Consider the following 17,995-nt stretch of genomic DNA (forward strand, 5'->3'; position numbering starts at 1 on the left):
CATTACAGTAATAGGACACTAGAGTGTCAGCCACCTGTACAGGGATAATGCAGCACCAGAGGCTGCTCCAGCTGCACTATAACAAGGCACCAGAGGCTGCTCCCCCTGTAGTACAGAACCTGACACCAGAGCTGCTCAGCCTATAGAATAATAATAATAATATCATTACCTGCTGCCAGACACAGCAATGGCTGCTCTCTGCTCCTGCTGCCTTGTGGGAATGATAGAAGGAAGGCGGAGCTCAGACCAGGGGAAAATGGCCGCCGCTCCTGACGTCACTACACGGCCAGGGAACCTATTGCTGCTGCAGCTGATGCCGGACTGGTCTACAAGAAAATGGCCGCCGGACTCCGGCACTGAGGACATATGTGGTAATATTCATATTATAGCTTTACAGAGGACGGGGCTGTGGCCTGTGACAATACTTCCGAACTTAGCGTTCCACATACAGTGTCCGTGGAGATCAGGTAATGGCGTCTTACTATACAGGAGGAGCAGCCTGTGGTGTCCTGATATTATTATTATTATACAGGGGGAGCAGCCTGTGGTGTCCTGTTATTATTATTATACAGGAGGAGCAGCCTGTGGTGTCCTGTTATTATTATAATACAGGAGGAGCAGCCTGTGGTGTGTTGTTATTATTATTATTATAATAATAATACAGGGGGAGCGGACTGTGGTGTCCTGTTATTATTATTGAGAGGGAGCAGCCTGTGTTGTTGTTGTTGTTATTATTATACAGGGGGAGCAGCCTTTGGTGTCCTGTTATCATTATAAAGGGGGAGTAGCCTGTGGTGTCCTGTTAATAAAGACATATGTTATTATTTTTATACAGGGGTGCAGCCTTTCGTGTCTTTGTTATTATTATTATTATTTTTATTATATGTAATTGTGGGGATTGAAAATATTGCTCAAATTCTAGGCTATATTAAAGCAGAGACCATAATATCCCTGGCATGTGTAACAGATGATAATTGGAGCAGTATGAAGCAAATGTATATCACACACTTGGGTGCATCACTGTGACGTCACTTATATCTATAGTAATACAGGGACATGACTGGGGAGGTAAGGGGATCTGGGAGTGTCACATTGACATCACATATCTATAGTAATAATACAGGGACATGACTGGGGAGGTGAGGGGATCTGGGAGTGTCACAGTGACAAGAGAAAGAACGTAGACTTCTTTGTGGGCGCACTCTTGTGAAGAAATAATGAGATATTCTCAAAGAATAAAACATAACTTTTATTACAAATTATTAACAATTTATTCAATCTCCTGAGAACAAATAATGTCTCTTGCCGCCTTTCCCCTGCCTGTCTCCTGCCACCTTTCCACTGCCTGTCTCCGTCCGCCTTTCCCCTGCCTGTCTCCTGCCACCTTTCCCCTGGCTGTCTCCTGCCGCCTTTCCCCTGCCTGTTTCCTGTCACCTTTCCCCTGCCTGTCTCCTACCACCCCCACCCTGCTGCCCACCTGCCTGTCTCCTGCCGCCTTTCCCCTGCCTGTCTCCTGCCACCTTTCCCCTGCCTGTCTTCTGTCACCTTTCCCTGCCTGTCTCCTGCCGCCTTTCCCCTGCAACATTTTCCCTGCCTGTCACCTGCAACCTTTCCCCTGCCTGTCTCCTGCAACCTTTCCCCTGCCTGTCTCCTGCAACCTTTCCACTGCTTGTTTCCTGCCACCTTTCCCTTGCCTGTCTCCTGCCTATCTCCTGCCGCCTTTCCACTGCCTGTCTCCTGCTGCCTTTCCCTGCCTATCTCCTGCCGCCTTTCCACTGCCTGTCTCCTGCTGCCTTTCCCTGCCTGTCTCCTGCCGCCTTTCCACCTCCTGTCTTCTGCCACCTCCTTGCCTGTCTTCTGCCACCTTTGCTACACCATCAGCTGGATCTGTGAATCCTGAGGTCTAGGAGACTGTACGCCGCAGCTCCATGAATAAGGCCATGAAATTTCCCTCAGGAGACCCTGTCCCTTCACAACCAATTCTCACCCTTACACCACTCAATGGCTGCAGCCATACTCGTCTGACAACTCAGGACACATAGAGCATATGCTCCGTACGGGTCCTGCACATGAGCGGTATACCGAACATCAGTTCATTGTGACTCCACCCACAATAGCGCTACAATCTAGATCAGGCCCACTATGCAGTACAGCCTTATGGGGCTGGGTCACAGGAACCTCGGAGACACTGACCAGGACTCTATGGCTGTGGGGAAATAGGAGACTTAATGGCCACTCTATTCCACATTTACTATGTTACATGTGCAATATGTTTTATGTATTATATTTATTCTAAGGAACTCCAGCTGTCGGGAACGGAGTTTTTACTACACATCACACGTTCTGTATTCTCTCTGATTCACAAGGATGGACAAGGACAGGAGTCACAGGACTGAGAGTATAATAAATATCACCCTGGAGATCATCTACCTGCTGACTGGGGAGGTGAGTGGATCTGGGAGCGTCACAGTGACCTTATATCTATAATAATACAGGGACATGACTGGGGAGGTGAGAGGATCTGAGAGCATCACTGTGACCTTATATCTATAGTAATAATACAGGGACATGACAGGGGAGGTGAGTGGTTCTGGGAGTGTCACAGTGACCTCACTAATATCTATAGTAATAATACAGGGACATGACTGGGGAGGTGAGTGAATCTGGGAGTGTCACAGTGACATCACTTATATCTATAGTAATAATACAGGGACATGACTGGGGAGGTGAGGAGATCTGGGAGCGTCACTGTGATGTCACTTATATCTATAGTAATAATACATGGACATGACTGGGGAGTTTGGGGGATCTGGGAGCATCACAGTAAAATCACTTATATCTATAGTAATAATACAGGGACATGACTGAGGAGGTAAGGGGATCTGGGAGTGACACAGTGATGTCACATATCTATATTAATAATACAGGGACCTGACTGGGGAGGTGAGAGGATCTGGGAATGTCACAGTGACATCACTTACATCTATAGTAATACTATAGGGACATGACTGGTGAGGTGAGGGGACCTGGGAGTGTCACAGTGACATCACATATCTATAGTAATAATAAAGGGACATAATTGTGGAGGTGAAGGAATCTGGGAGTGTCACAGTGACTTCACTTATTTCTATAGTAATAATACAGGGACATGACTGGGGAGGTGAGGGGATCTGGGAGTGTATATATCGATATTTGATGTCTCCACCATTACACAGGATTACACAATAGTGAAGAAGACATCCAATGAGTATGAGACACCCAGCAGCCATCTCCGTGTATCAGGAAGACTGAGTAGAACCCAGAGCCCCATCACGGTGCCTCCACCTCACTCACTGACACATGAGAGACACAATGATCAGAAGATCCTGGAACTCACCAACAAGATCATTCAGTTGCTGACTGGAGAGGTGACTGCTGGGAATGGGGCATTATACAGTAACCCCGGGGGACGTGTCTGGGTGATGACTGGAGAGGTGACTGCCGGGAATGGAGCATTATACAGTAACACCAGGGGACGTGACTGGGTGATGACTAGAGAGGTGACTGTCGGGAATGGTAGATTATACAGTAACACCATGGAATGTGTCTGGGTGATAACTGGAGAGGTGACTGCTGGGAATGGGACATAATACAGTTACAGCGGGGGACGTGTCTGGCTGAAGACTGGAGAGGTGACTGCTGGGAATGGTACATTATACAGTAATACCGGGGGACGTGTCTGCATGATAACTGGAGAGGTGACTGCTGGGAATGGGGCATTATACAGTAACACCAGGGGATGTGTCTGGGTGATGACTGGAGAGGTGACTGCTGGGAATGGGACATTATACAGTAACACCAGGGGATGTGTCTGGGTGATGACTGGAGAGGTGAGTACTGGGAATAGGACATTATACAGTAACACCGGGGAACTCGTCTGGGTGAAGACTGGAGAGGTGACTGCTGGGAATGGGATATTATACAGTAACACCAGTGGATGTGTCTGGGTGATCACTGGAGAGCTGACTGCTGGGAATGGGACATTATATAGTAACACCAGGGGATGTGTCTGGGTGATGACTGGAGACGTGACTGCTGGGAATGTGACATTATATATATAATAACACCAGGGGACGTGTCTGGGTGGTGACTGCTGGGAATGGGACATTATACAGTAACACCAGGGGTTGTGTCTGGGTGATGACTGGAGAGGAGACTGCTGGGAATGGGGCATTATACAGTTACACCAGGGGATGTGTCTTGGTGATGACTGGAGTGGTGACTGCTGGAATGGGGTATTGTACATATTATACAGTAACACCTGGGGATGTGTCTTGGTGATGAATGGAGAGGTGACTGCTGGGAATGGGACATTATACAGTAACACCAGGGGATGTGTCTGGGTGATGACTGGAGAGGTGACTGCTGGGAATGGGGCATTATACAGTAATACCAGGGGATGTGTCTAGGTGATGACTGGAGAGGTGAGTGCCGGGAATTGGGCATTATACAGTAACACCGGGGATGTGTCTGGGTGATGACTGGAGAGGTGACTGCTGGGAATGGGGCATTATACAGTAACACCGGGGGATGTGTCTGGGTGATTACTGGAGAGGTGACTGCTGGGAATGGGACATTATACAGTAACACCAGAGGACGTGTCTGGGTGATGACTGGAGAGGTGACTGCTGGGAATGGGACATTATACAGTAACACCAGGGGACGTGTCTGGGTGATGACTGGAGAGGTGACTGCTGGGAATGGGACATTATACAGTAACACCAGGGGATGTGTCTGGGTGATGACTGGAGAGGAGACTGCTGGGAATGGGGCATTATACAGTAACACCAGGGGACGTGTCTGGGTGATGACTGGAGAGGTGACTGCTGGGAATGGGACATTATACAGTAACACCAGGGGATGTGTCTGGGTGATGACTGGAGAGGTGACTGCTGGGAATGGGACATTATACAGTAACACCAGGGGATGTGTCTGGGTGATGACTGGAGAGGAGACTGCTGGGAATGGGGCATTATACAGTAACACCAGGGGATGTGTCTGGGTGATGACTGTATCACTGTGTGTGTCATGTTCCTATAAGGTGTCAGGATGTCACTGTCTATGTCTCCATGCAGGAGGGGGAGTATATAGAGGAACACGGGGGTCTGTACGAGGACGTGATGATGGATAATCACCGGCCCCTCACATCACTTGGTAAGAGGAGACTGTCATGTATTGTACAGGGGAGAGCAGGTATGGGGGCCCCCTATATACACACATCACCTGATAATCACATATATACACTGTACTCAGTCACTGTGTGTCTCCTACAGATGGACCGAGTAACAGAGATACCCCAGAGAGATGTCCCCGTCCTCTGTGTTCCCAGGATTGCACAGAGGAGAATCACAGGATCCCACAGGAGGATCAGGTAGGTGGGATTTTGGGTCTTACCAATATACCAAAGTGACTGTCACTATATGATCTGTAGAGAAGCTGTGTGTCTTATACACTGATATTATACTGTTTCACCTCAGTTTAATTAGACTGTATGCAAATGTCATTATAGTGTTTGTTTTTTTTCTTTTTAGGTAGAACGTCTGTCTAATACTAAAATACCAGATATAGAGGGAGAAGAAGAGACGTATGTGACTGATATAAAGGCAGAAGATATAGAGGGAGAAGAAGAGACGTATGTGACTGATATAAAGGCAGAAGATATAGAGGGAGAAGAAGAGACGTATGTGACTGATATAGAGGCAGAAGATATAGAGGGAGAAGAAGAGACGTATGTGACTGATATGAAGGCAGAAGATATAGAGGGAGAAGAAGAGACGTATGTGACTGATATAAAGGCAGAAGATATAGAGGGAGAAGAAGAGACGTATGTGACTGATATGAAGGCAGAAGATATACAGGGAGAAGAAGAGACGTATGTGACTGATATAAAGGCAGAGGATATAGAGGTAGAAGAAGAAAAGTATGTGACTGATATAAAGGTAGAAGATATAGAGGGAGAAGAAGAGACATATGTGACTGATATAAAGGCAGAAGATACAAAGGGAGAAGAAGAGACGTATGTGACTAATATAAAGGCAGAAGATATAGAGGGAGAAGAAGAGACGGATGTGAGAGATATGAAGGCAGAAGATATAGAGGGAGAAGAAGAGACGTATGTGACTGATATAAAGGCAGAAGATATAGAGGGAGAAGAAGAGACGTATGTGACTGATATAAAGGCAGAAGATACAAAGGGAGAAGAAGAGACGTATGTGACTGATATAAAGGCAGAAGATATAGAGGGAGAAGAAGAGACGGATGTGAGAGATATGAAGGCAGAAGATATAGAGGGAGAAGAAGAGACGTATATGACTGATATAAAGGCAGAAGATATAGAGGGAGAAGAAGAGACGTATGTGACTGATATAAAGGCAGAAGATATAGAGGTAGAAGAAGAGACGGATGTGAGAGATATGAAGGCAGAAGATATAGAGGGAGAAGAAGAGACGTGTGTGACTGATATAAAGGCAGAAGATATAGAGGGAGAAGAAGAGACGTATGTGACTGATATAAAGGCAGAAGATACAAAGGGAGAAGAAGAGACGTATGTGACTGATATAAAGGCAGAAGATACAGAGGGAGAAGAAGAGACGTATGTGAGGGGTGATCAGCAGTGTAAGGAGGAGGAGATCCCTACAGATATCAGCACAGGTGAGTAATAAACACTTATTACAGAAGTCACATATTCTCATTGTTCAGTCACTACAATAATCTCTTATCCTACACCCTCCTCTGTCAGTACAGACTAATGATGGAAATGTATCTGCCCAGTGGTGCAGTGGTGTAGTCTAGGACCATCAGCCCTGTTTTCAGTTGGGTGTTTATAAAACAACTCTTGTGGCTGGCCCCACCATTGGATACAATGGAGCGCCTATGCGCTACATTGTATCTTCAGTGCGCAGCCTGACTGACAGTTCAGGCGCGCACAGCCAATCAGGAGAGTGCCGTGACGTGGCGCTCCCTGATTGGCTGAAGGGACCTTCTGTGACAGGAGTCACGGGGGGTCCCGCTTGACGGGGAAAGGGGTCCCATGTGTAAACATGGGACCCCTTTCAGTGCGTGGTCCGGGTAATGCGTTTTACTATTTTGCCAAGTACGTGGATTACAAACAGAAGAGGACCGATCTACACAGGATTGTTGTGAGTATAATTTTATTTACAGGTACCACGTGGATTCTACGTGGAGAAGGGGACCGACTCTTTGTGTCAACATAGGTAAGTATGTGTGTATGTCGGTGTGCATGTATGTAATAGAGTTGTACTGTCACGGTGTGTGTGTCCTGTTTTTATTTGGGTATTTTTTTGTAGTAGAACTACAGGTACCAGCGGGCCCGTTTCCCCCCCGCATGCTGGTACTTGTGGTTCTCCAAGTACCAGCTTGCGGGGGAGGCTTGCTTGGACTTATAGTTCTGCTACAAAAAACAATATTCTTTTTTTTTAGACAAAAGGCTATCAGCCTCCCATCTGCCGCCCTTGGATGGGGGGGGACAGCCTCGGGCTTCACCCCTGGCCCTTGGGTGGCTGGAGGGCCGGGACCCCTTGATTTAAGGGGTCCCCACTCCTCCAGGGTACCCTGGCCAGGGGTGACTAGTTGGGGATTTAATGCCAGGGCCGCAGGGACCTATATAAAAGTGTCCCCCGGCTGTGGCATTATCTCTCTGACTAGTGGAGCCCGGTGCTGGTGTTAAAAATATGGGGGACCCCTATGCTTTTTGTCCCCCGTATTTTTGGCACCAGGACCAGGTGCAGAGCCCTGTGCTGGTTGTTAAAATAAGGGGGATCCCCTGACAATTTTTCCCCTGTATTTTTACAACCAGGACCGGCTCAAAGAGCCCGAGGCTGGTTGTGCTTAGGAGGGGGGACCCCACGCAATTTTTTTCTGAATTTTTACCACTTTAAAAACTGATTTAAGGTACACAATGAAGCCCTGCACGGATCTCACAGATCCGGCCGGGATTTCTTGTGTTTTGTCAGGCAGTGTTTTACTCATCACTCCCGTAAAACACTGCCTGACATTACGAATCACATCGACATCGGAAAAAACGAATGAGGAAAACTCGGTAGCTTAGTAAATGACCGTATCAGAATTCAAAAAGTTGCAGCAAAATGCACCCGATACCATTCGAGATCAAACACCCTTAAAAACGGCTAAAACACGAATATTAGTAAATAAGCCCCCTGGTGGCTACAGATGTCATACTTAGAGAAAGGACATCCTTTTTTGGATTCTGGATTGGGTGGTCCTCACATCTTCAAGGTCGGTGTACTCCAGACAAAAGTTGCTTGCCAATCAACGTCCTGGAACTTCGGGCACTCTACAGCGCTTTCTTTCAGGCTCAGGATCTCCTCCAAGGCAGGCCTGTTCAGATTCAGTTCGACAATGTCACTGCAGTTGTCTATCTAGACCACCAAGGGGGCACTCTCAGCCATCTGGCTATGGCAAAGGTGGAGCGCACGCTCCAGTGGCCTGAGACTCACCTTCCGGCCATCTCAGCTGTGTTTCTACCAGGAATCCTCAACTGGGGAGCAGACTTCCTCAGACGGCAGAATGTCCACAGCAGCGAATGGGCTCTGCACCCTGAAGTGTTCCAGAACCTGGTAAAGAGATGGGGTCTGCCGGATGTAGACCTCATGAACTTGCATCACAATCACAAGGTCCCAATCTATAGATCCAGGACCAAAGATCCGCAGGCAGCATTCGTGGACATTTTATCAGTACGGTGGACCTTCCTTCAGGGATACCTGTTTTCTCCAGTATCGCTGTTACCCAGATTTCATTGCAAGTTTAAACCTGAAGGAGGCCCCATTATACTGATTACTCCCATATGGCCTAGGCACCATTGGTCCGCTGATCTGCAAAATTTATCCATAGACATGCCATTCCTACTGCCACAGCGAGCAGACTTGTTGTCTCGGGGTCCCTGTCTGCATCGGAACCTGGCTCGACTGTCTTTGATGGCTTTGCTCATGAGTCATCAGTCTTCAGAGCTATGGGGTTCTCGGATGCAGTGATATAGACCATTTGCGTCTTCAACCCGCATCTATTACCTGATTTGACATGCTTATTTTCAGTGGTGTGCGCCTAGGCGCTATGACCCTCCTACCTTTTTAGGGTCTCCAAGGTACTGGCCTTTCTACAAGCAGGGTTAGACCTTGGTCTTTGCCTAGCATTCCTGAAAGTACAAGTTTCTGCACTATCAGTGTGGTTTCAATGACAGATTGCTCCACTACAAGATGGGCGTACCTTTTTTCAAGGAATACTCCATATCCAGCCTCCCTTTGTACATCCAGTGGCCCCTGGGATTTATCCCTTGTCTGGCAAGCTCTTAAGACTTCCCCATTTGAGCCTTCAGAGTCAGTGGACCTTAAGTGGCTGTCTGTAAAGGTGTTATATCTCCTGGCTATTGCCTCTATGAGAATGGTGTCTGATTTAGGAGTGCTTTCCTGTCCTTCGTTTCTGATCTTCCATCAAGATAGGGCAGTTCTCCAGACCAAGGTGAGGCACCTTCCTAAGTTGGTGTCCAAGTTTCATCTAAATACAGAGATAGTGGTTCCAGCCTTTTAGTCCTTGTTATGCACACCAGTGCCAGCAGGAATGTGCTGATGTCTGAACGGAGAGGGATGCAAAACAAATGAACTCACAGACAGACTGGGGAATATGACATTACATACACAGAAGGTGATAGAGTAACAAAATAAACACAAAGTGAACAGAGAAGCCCAAAGGCTAAGAAACTTGGTGTCTCCCTAGTATTAGGAATGCTCAGATGGAAAGAAGCGAGATGTTGTGATTTAATACGTAGAGAACCCGAAATGCTGTTGCTAAGGGTAACAGCAAAACCCTAAAGGGTTACCAACGGGTGTGGCAGTAAACTCCTTGGTCAGAGATGGAATAATAGACACAAGGAGAGTCTCCACAATCCTAGTCCTCACTTGCAGTGCACCGGTTCAGCTTACTGCCACTAAACTGACACCTGGACACCTTGCACAGTGAGAAACGATTTTGGCAGGCAAGTCTGAGAATACAGCCGCAAACTTGCTAGGTTCACAGAATAGCAAAAGAACCCCAGCAGGTTAAACGACTGACTCCAGTCTTACTGCTAGGTCTGGATTGGCAGAGTGTAGTACCAAATCCCAAGGCCTATTTGCAGTAAGCAACAAGCAAATACAAAGTTACACAGTACTAGCTAACTTTCAGGAACTGACTAACCAACAAAGATTCAGCTGTATCTGCCTAACCTGAGAAGAGGGTTTATATAGCAGGTGCTGTCCACGCCCCACTCAGACCTCACAGACTGTGAGCACAAAAACCAGCACCGGATCCCCTGCCGTGCAGAACCTGTAACCACTGCACAGCAAAAGACCCGAACCGGAGTATCAGCTGCGCTCAGGTTACTCCGCTAGCACTTGCCTCCCGGTTGCCATGACGACGTGGCAGCACAGGGCAGGAGACCCTAACAGTCCTATTGGCTGGTGAGGCCTTGGAGGTGGTTAATAAGGATTTATGTGGAAAGTACCAGAGTGATTAGGAAAACGGATTCTCTATTTGTCCTGTATGGATTCTATCAGCAAGGTTGGCCAGCTAGTAAACAAACGCTGTCCAGGTGGCTTTGCATGACTATTTCAGAGGCTTACATTCAAGCTGATCTTCCTGTTCCGGTCTCTGCTCATTCAATACGTTCAGCAGGTCCCTCATGGGTGGCTCGCTGAGGTGCTACTGCTGAACAACTCTGCAAGACAGCTACGTTGTCTTCTATTAACACGTTCCTGAGGTTTTTATGCCTTTTGATACCTTTGCCTCTCAGGAAGCTTCCTTAGGGCGTCGGATTCTCCTGTCTACTCAGGAGCGTCCCCACTCTTAGGGGAAACTGCTTTAGGACATCCCCAATGTAAGGACTGTGGATCACTATGGATCCTGATGAAGAAAACAAGAGTTTTGTTAGACTTACCATGGTGAACTCTTTTTCTTCGAGGTCCATAGGATCCACAGTGCGCCCACCCTGACACACCTGTCTTGGGGAAATACTTTTCTCTTACGTCCTAGAGGATACTGTGTGTGTGTGTGTGTGTGTGTGTGTGTGTGTGTCCCTTTCACAATCATGTCCAGGGACTGTATCTCTTGTACTGCAGTATGTCTCTCATCCCCTGAGGACTCACTACCCTGCACCCAAGATAGTGCTCCCTCTCAAGCTAGTGGGGCTGAACCCCCGTGGTTGGCTTCTATTAAAAGGATGATTTCTAATATTTGCACTAAGCTATCTCATAGTGAAAGGGAGACACAATTCTTAAGGCAGTCTATGGATGACCTGATCAACAAAGATTCAGCTCCCATACCTGTGTCTCAATCCCTCGCCATTTGCCTACAAAAGTGTACTCTAGCCCAAGTCATGCAGGGTGACACTGATCCGGATCCGGATAATATGGATGCCAGTGGGGGGGGGGTGCTGCCTGTCACAGGGTATCCAGGCCCTCATAGAGGCGGTTAGAACTGTCTTACATATTCCTGTCAGGGCAGAGGAAGTAATTGAGGAATATTACTTTAATACAAAAAAAGAAATCCTCAGCTACTTTTCCGGCTTCAAAGGCGTTAAATGTCCTCTTTGAAGAAGCTTGGGTGAACCCTGACCAAAAATGTCAGATCCCAAAAAGGTTAATTTCTTCCTTCCCCTTTACTTTGGAGGATAGAAAAAAAAGGAAAAACCCATCGATAGTGGACGCATCTGTGTCCAGGTTGTTGCGAAAGATAATCTTACCGGTTCCCGGGGCGGCGTCCTTAAAGGATGCGGCTGACCGTAAGGTTGAGACCACTCTCAAATCTATATACTCGTTGGCTGGGGTAGCCCAGAGACCCAATATTGCTTGTGCATGAATCACTACGGCAATTGCAAGATGGTCTGATAATCTAATTGAAGATTTAGATTCACTAACCAGGGATGACATTATTTTACTCCTACAGCACATCCAAGATGCTGCTAACTTCATGGTGGAGACCATAAAAGAAATTGGTTTACTCAACGCATGCACCACTGCCATGGCAGTGTCAGCACGCAGGGAATTGTGGCTTCGCTCTTGGACTGCGGATGCAGATTCTAGAAAAGGCGTGGAGAGCCTACCATTCACGGGTGAGGCTCTGTTTGGAGATGAACTAGATACTTGGATATCTAAGGCCACTGCGGGTAAGTCTACATACCTTCCTTCTGCAGCTCCCCAGCTAGGAAAACCTACTCTGCTCCGACTTTGCAGTCCTTTTGGACAGCTAAATTTAAAAACAAGTCCAAGGGTTCTTCTACAGCCTTCAGAGGCGGTAAAGGTAAACCCAGAATAGCCGTAGCTGCAGGTTCTCAGGAACAAACCTCTGGTACTGCTTCCTCAAAGCCTTCAGCATGACAGTGGACCACACTGCCTGGAAGACAGGCAGGTGGGAGCCCGGATACATTATTTCAGTCACATCTGGGCAACGTCATGCCTAGATCCCTAGGTGAATGATCTTATCGCACAGGGATACAGACTGGAATTTCAAGAACTACCACCTCCCAGATTCTTCAAATCCGGCTTACCAGCTTCTCCAGAAGCAAGTTTGACCTTACAGGCAGCAATTCAAAAACTGGTACAGACTCAGGTGATTGTTCCAGTTCCACCTCACCTAAAAAACAAGGGTTATGATTCCAAACTGTTTGTGGTGCCGAAACTGAACGGTCCGGTATGACCCATTTTAAACCTCAAGTCTCTGAACCCATATTTAAAGGTGTTCAAATTCAAGATGGAGTCTCTGAGAGCGGTGATCTCAGGTCTAGAGGATGGGGAATCCCTGATGTCTCTGGACATCAAGGATGCGTACCTTCATGTCCCGATTTGGCCGCCTCATCAGGCTTATCTCAGGTTTGCGTTACAGGAATGCCACTACCAGTTCCAGGCACTGCCATTTGGACTCTCTATGGCGCCACAGGTGTTCACCAAGGTGATGGCAGAGTTGATGTTGCTCCTCCACTTGCGGGGAGTGAACATAATACCGTACCTTGATGACCTGCTGATCAAAGCACCGTCCAGGGAGAAGTTGTTACACAGCATTGCCCTCTCAACGACGTTACTCCAGGATCACGGGTGGATTCTGAACCTGCCAAAATCTCACCTGGAACCAACACGGAGGATTTAGTTCCTGGGAATGATACTGGATACAGAGGCGCGGAGGGTATTCCTCCCAATGGAAAAGGCATTGGTGATCCAGTCGATTGTACGGGACGTTCTAAGGCCGACCCGGATTTCGGTGCACCTGTGCAATTCGCCTCTTGGGGAAGATGGTGGCCCCTTACTGATCTCTGCAATATGGAATGTTTCACGTAAGGCCCTTCCAGCTGGATCTGTTGGACAAATGGTCCGGATCGCATCTCCACATGCACCAGATGATACGTCTGTCGCCAAGAGCCAGGATTTCTCTTCTGTGGTGGCTTCAGACTTCTCACCTAGCCGAAGACCGAAGGTTCAGGATTCAAAATTGGATTCTGCTACCCACAGACGCAAGCCTCTGTTGTTGGGGAGCAGTCACCCAAGGGGAACAGTTCCAAGCAAAATGGTCAAGTCAAGAATCTATTCTTCCGGTGAACATTCTGGAACTTGGGGCCGTATACAACGCCCTTCTACAGGCATCCCATCTTCTTCAAGATCAGGCCATACAAGTTCAGTCGGACAATGTTACGGCAGTAGCATACATAAACCGACAAGGCGGAACGAAAAGCAGAACTGCAATGTTAAAGGTAAAAAGGATTCTCCTCTGGGCATGAAGACATGCGGTGGCGTTGTTGGCAATCTTCATTCCGGGAGTGGACAACTGGGAAGCGAACTCCCACGGCAGACATGACCTCCATCCAGGAGAGTGGGGCCTTCACCCGCAGGTGTTCGAGTCCCTGGCACTTCGGTGGGGAATTCCCCAAATCGACAAGAGGGCCTCTCATCTCAACAAGAAGCTTAAGCGATATTGTTCCAGGTTGAGAGACCCGCAAGCAGTGGCTAGCGGACTCTCTGGTGACTCAGTGGGTCTACCAGATGGTCTACTTGTTTCCACCACTTCCGTTAATCCCAAGGATTCTCAAAAGAATAAAAAGGGAAAAGGTTCAAGCAATTCTTATTGCTCTGGACTGGCCAAGAAGGGCCTGATACGCGGATCTACTGGAGTTGCTCCTGGAGGACCTGTGGCCTCTTCCTCTTCGAGAGGATCTTCTACATTCGTCTATCAAGACTTACCGCGGCTAAGTTTGACGGCATGGAGGTTGAGCGTCAAATTCTAGCCCAGAAAGGGATTCCGGATAAGGTTATTCCAACCTTGATCCAAGCCAGAAAGGGGGTAACGGCTAAACATTACCACCGTATTTGGAAGAAATAAGTCTCTTGGTGTGAGAACAGGAAAATTCCTGTGATGGAATTTAAGCTGGGACGATTTCTCCTTTTTCTGCAGGCAGGAGTGGATGTGGGCCTCCGTTTGGGCTTCTTGAAAGTCCAGATTTCGGCCTTGTCCATTTTCTTTCAGAAGAAATTGGCATCTCTTCCTGAGGTTTAGACTTTTTTGAAGGGTGTTCTGCACATCCAACCACCCTTTGTGCCTCCTATGGCACCTTTGGATCTCAACGTGGTGTTGCAGTTCCTCCAATCGGATTGGTTTGAGCCTTTACAGGCAGCGGACGTTAAGTTTCTTACGTGGCAGACAGTTACACTGTTGGCCCTGGCTTCGGCCAGGCGCGTGTCGGAACTGGCGACATTGTCTCACAAGAGCCCCTACTTGATTTTTCATGAGGATCGCGCTGAGCTCAGAACTCGTTAGCAGTTCCTTCCTAAGGTGGTGTCTGCATTTCACATCAACCAGCCTGTTGTGGTTACGGTGATTACCAACACCTCTGCTTCTTCAAAGTCCTTAGATGTTGTGAGGGCTTTGAAAGTTTATGTGAAGCGGACGGCTTGTCACAGAAAATCTGACTTGCTGTTTGTTTTCCATGATCCCAATAAAATTGGGTGCCCTGCTTCAAAGCAGTCTATTGATCGCAGGATCAGGCTTACTATCCAGCATGCTTATTCTACGGCAGGCTTGCCGGTGCCGAAATCGGTTCAGGCCCACTCTACTTGGTTGGTGGTTTCTTCCTAGGCAGCTGCCACGGGTGTCTCTGCTTTACAGCTTTGATGAGCGGCTACTTGGTCAGGGTCGAACACGTTTGCTAAGTTCTACAAGTGCGATGCTTTGGCCGCTGATGACCTTCAGTTTGATCAATCAGTTCTGCAGGAACCTCCGCACTCTCCCACCCGTTTTGGGAGCTTTGGTGCATCCCCATGGTACTAAATGGACCCCAGTATCCTCTAGGATGTAAGAGAAAATAGGATTGTAATTACCTACCGGTAAATCCTTTTCTCGTAGTGCGTAGAGGATGCTGGGCACCCGCCCGGTGCTTCGTTTTTCTGCACTGTTACTTGGTAAAGTATTATTGTTGGTTCAGCCATTGCTGTTCCTTTTCAAGTTTGGTTAGCTTGGCTTTCCTCTTGGTTGTGTGTGCTGGTTTGATTCTCACTACTGGAATATACAAAAAGAAGAAGCAGGAACTAGCGCTGCATAGTACACATAAATCTGGAGGTGATCCTTTGTAGTTTCTGTGGGATCCACTACTTTATCTCTCTGTGGAATTACACTTACAGCTAATTTCTATCACGCGTGTCCATAAAGGTATCTTTATATCTGAAACAATGTGCTGTCCCCACACAAATAAAAACGGTACACACTTACAGGATATTTCTGTCTTGCGTGTCCATAAAGGTATCTTTTACTGCATGAAGATATTCAGTAGCGGAAAGGCCCCCAAAAGACTTCACATGATATATAGGTATGCAGGACAACTTACATTAGCTTCCTTTCCCGTGTGCCCATAAAGATATCTTTTATCTGGTACGTTGTCCCAAAGAAGGATTCAGCAAGATGATTTCCACAAGAGAAAGTTGTGGAAATCATCTTGCTAAATTAAAGTGTTAAAAATCTCAAAAAAAATTTGCGTGGAGTCCCCCCTCCTAAGCATAACCAGCCTCGTGCTCTTTGAGCTGGTCCTGGTTGTAAAAATACGGGGGGGAAATTGACAGGGGTTTCCCCCCATATTTTAACAACCAGCACAGGGCTCTGCGCCTGGTCCTGGTGCAAAAAATACCGGGGACAAAAAGCGTAGGGGTCCCCTGTATTTTTAACACGAGCACCGGGCTCCACTAGTCAGAGAGATAATGCCACAGCCGGGGGACACTTTTATATTGGTCCCTGCGGTCCTGGCATTAAATCCCCAACTAGTCACCCCTGGCCGGGGTACCTTGGAGGAGTGGGGGCCCCTTAAATCAAGGGGACCCCCCCCTCCAGCCACCCAAGGGCCAGGGGTGAAGCCTGAGGCCCCCCCCCCATCCAAGGGCGGCGGATGGGAGGCTGATAGCCTTTTGTCTAAAAAGAAGAATATTGTTTTTTGTAGCAGAACTATAAGTCCCAGCAAGCCTCCACCGCAAGCTGGTATTTGGAGAACCACAAGTACCAGCATGCGGGGGGGGGGGAGGGCACACTGGTACCTGTAGTTCTACTACAAAAAAATACCCAAATAAAAAAAAACCCACACACACCTTGATAGTAAAATTTGATTAAACATACATTACACATTACATTCATACATACTTACCTATGTTGACATGAAGCAGTCGGTCCTCGTCTCCAGTAGAATCCCGGGGTACCTGTAAATAAAATTATACTCACAAAAAATCCTGTGTAGATCGGTCCTCTTTAAGTTTGTAATCCAGGGACTTGGCAAAATAAAAAAACGGATTACCCGAACCACGCACTGGCGGGACCCCCGTGACTGCTGTCAAAGAGGGTCCCTTCAGCCAATCAGGGAGCGCCACGTCATGGCACTCTCCTGAGCTGTCAGTCAGGCTGCGCACTGTAGATACAATGTAGCGCATAGGCGCTCCGTTGTATCCAATGGTGGGAACTTTGCGGTCTGCGGTAGACCGCGAGGTTAAGTGGGGTCACTCTTGTGGTTGGCCCCACTTAAGCTTGCGGTTCCTGTAAATTCTTGGGCTGTCTTGCATGAACTGCACGTTTGAGATCTCCCCAGAGTGGCTCAATGATATTGAGGTCAGGAGACTGAGATGGCCACTCCAGAAGCTTAACTTTATTCTGCTGTAGCCAATGACAGGTCGACTTGGCCTTGTGTTTTGGATCATTGTCATGTTGGAACGTTCAAGTATGTCCCATGCGCAGCTTCCGGGATGATGAGTGCAAAATGTTACTCCAGTATTTTCTGATAACATGCTGCATTCATCTTGCCATCAATTTTGACCAAGTTTCCAGTGCCTTTGTAGCTCACACATCCCCAAAATATCAGCGATCCACCTCCGTGTTTCACAGTAGGAATGGTGTACCTTTCATCATAGGCCTTGTGGACTCCTCTCCAAACGTAACGTTTATGGTTGTGGCCAAAAAGTTCAATTTCTCCTTCGTCCTAGAGGATGCTGGGGACTCCAAAAGGACCATGGGGTATAGACGGATCCGCAGGAGACATGGGCACACTATAAGACCTTGAATGGGTGTGAACTGGCTCCTCCCTCTATGCCCCTCCCCCAGACCCCAGTTAGATTCTGTGCCCAGAGGAGACTGGTCACACTATAGGGGAGCTCTCCTGGGTTTCTCTAAAAGACTTTGGTTAGATTTATTTTTTTCAGGGAGCACTGCTGGCTGCATCGTGGGACTGAGGGTAGAGAAGCAGACCTACCTCTGTGAGACTGATAGGCTCTGCTTCTTAGGCTACTGGACACCATTAGCTCCAGAGGGTCCGATCACTTGGGTCGCCTAGCTGCTCGTTCCCGGAGCCGCGCTGCCGTCCCCCTCACAGAGCCAGAAGATCGAAGACAGGTGAGTAACCAAAGCAAAGAAGACATCTGAAGGCGACAAAGACTTC

The 17,995-nt window shown here is 47.8% G+C and overlaps 1 protein-coding gene across 1 annotated transcript in view; it reads left to right on the forward strand.

The window, feature by feature from the left end:
• The first annotated feature begins 315 nt into the window (after positions 1-315).
• LOC135043811 (gastrula zinc finger protein XlCGF48.2-like) overlaps positions 316-17,995 on the forward strand; it is a 46,002-nt gene continuing 28,322 nt past the window's right edge. Inside the window, exons 1-6 of the mRNA XM_063955156.1 lie at positions 316-467; positions 2,298-2,445; positions 3,216-3,407; positions 5,115-5,193; positions 5,313-5,410; positions 5,571-6,690. Coding sequence (XP_063811226.1) covers positions 2,368-2,445; positions 3,216-3,407; positions 5,115-5,193; positions 5,313-5,410; positions 5,571-6,690 — 1,567 coding nt within the window. The 5' untranslated portion in view covers positions 316-467; positions 2,298-2,367. The remainder of the gene's footprint in view (positions 468-2,297; positions 2,446-3,215; positions 3,408-5,114; positions 5,194-5,312; positions 5,411-5,570; positions 6,691-17,995) is intronic.

This window comes from Pseudophryne corroboree, unplaced genomic scaffold (assembly GCF_028390025.1).
Source record: "Pseudophryne corroboree isolate aPseCor3 unplaced genomic scaffold, aPseCor3.hap2 scaffold_882, whole genome shotgun sequence".
NCBI lineage: Eukaryota > Metazoa > Chordata > Amphibia > Anura > Myobatrachidae > Pseudophryne > Pseudophryne corroboree.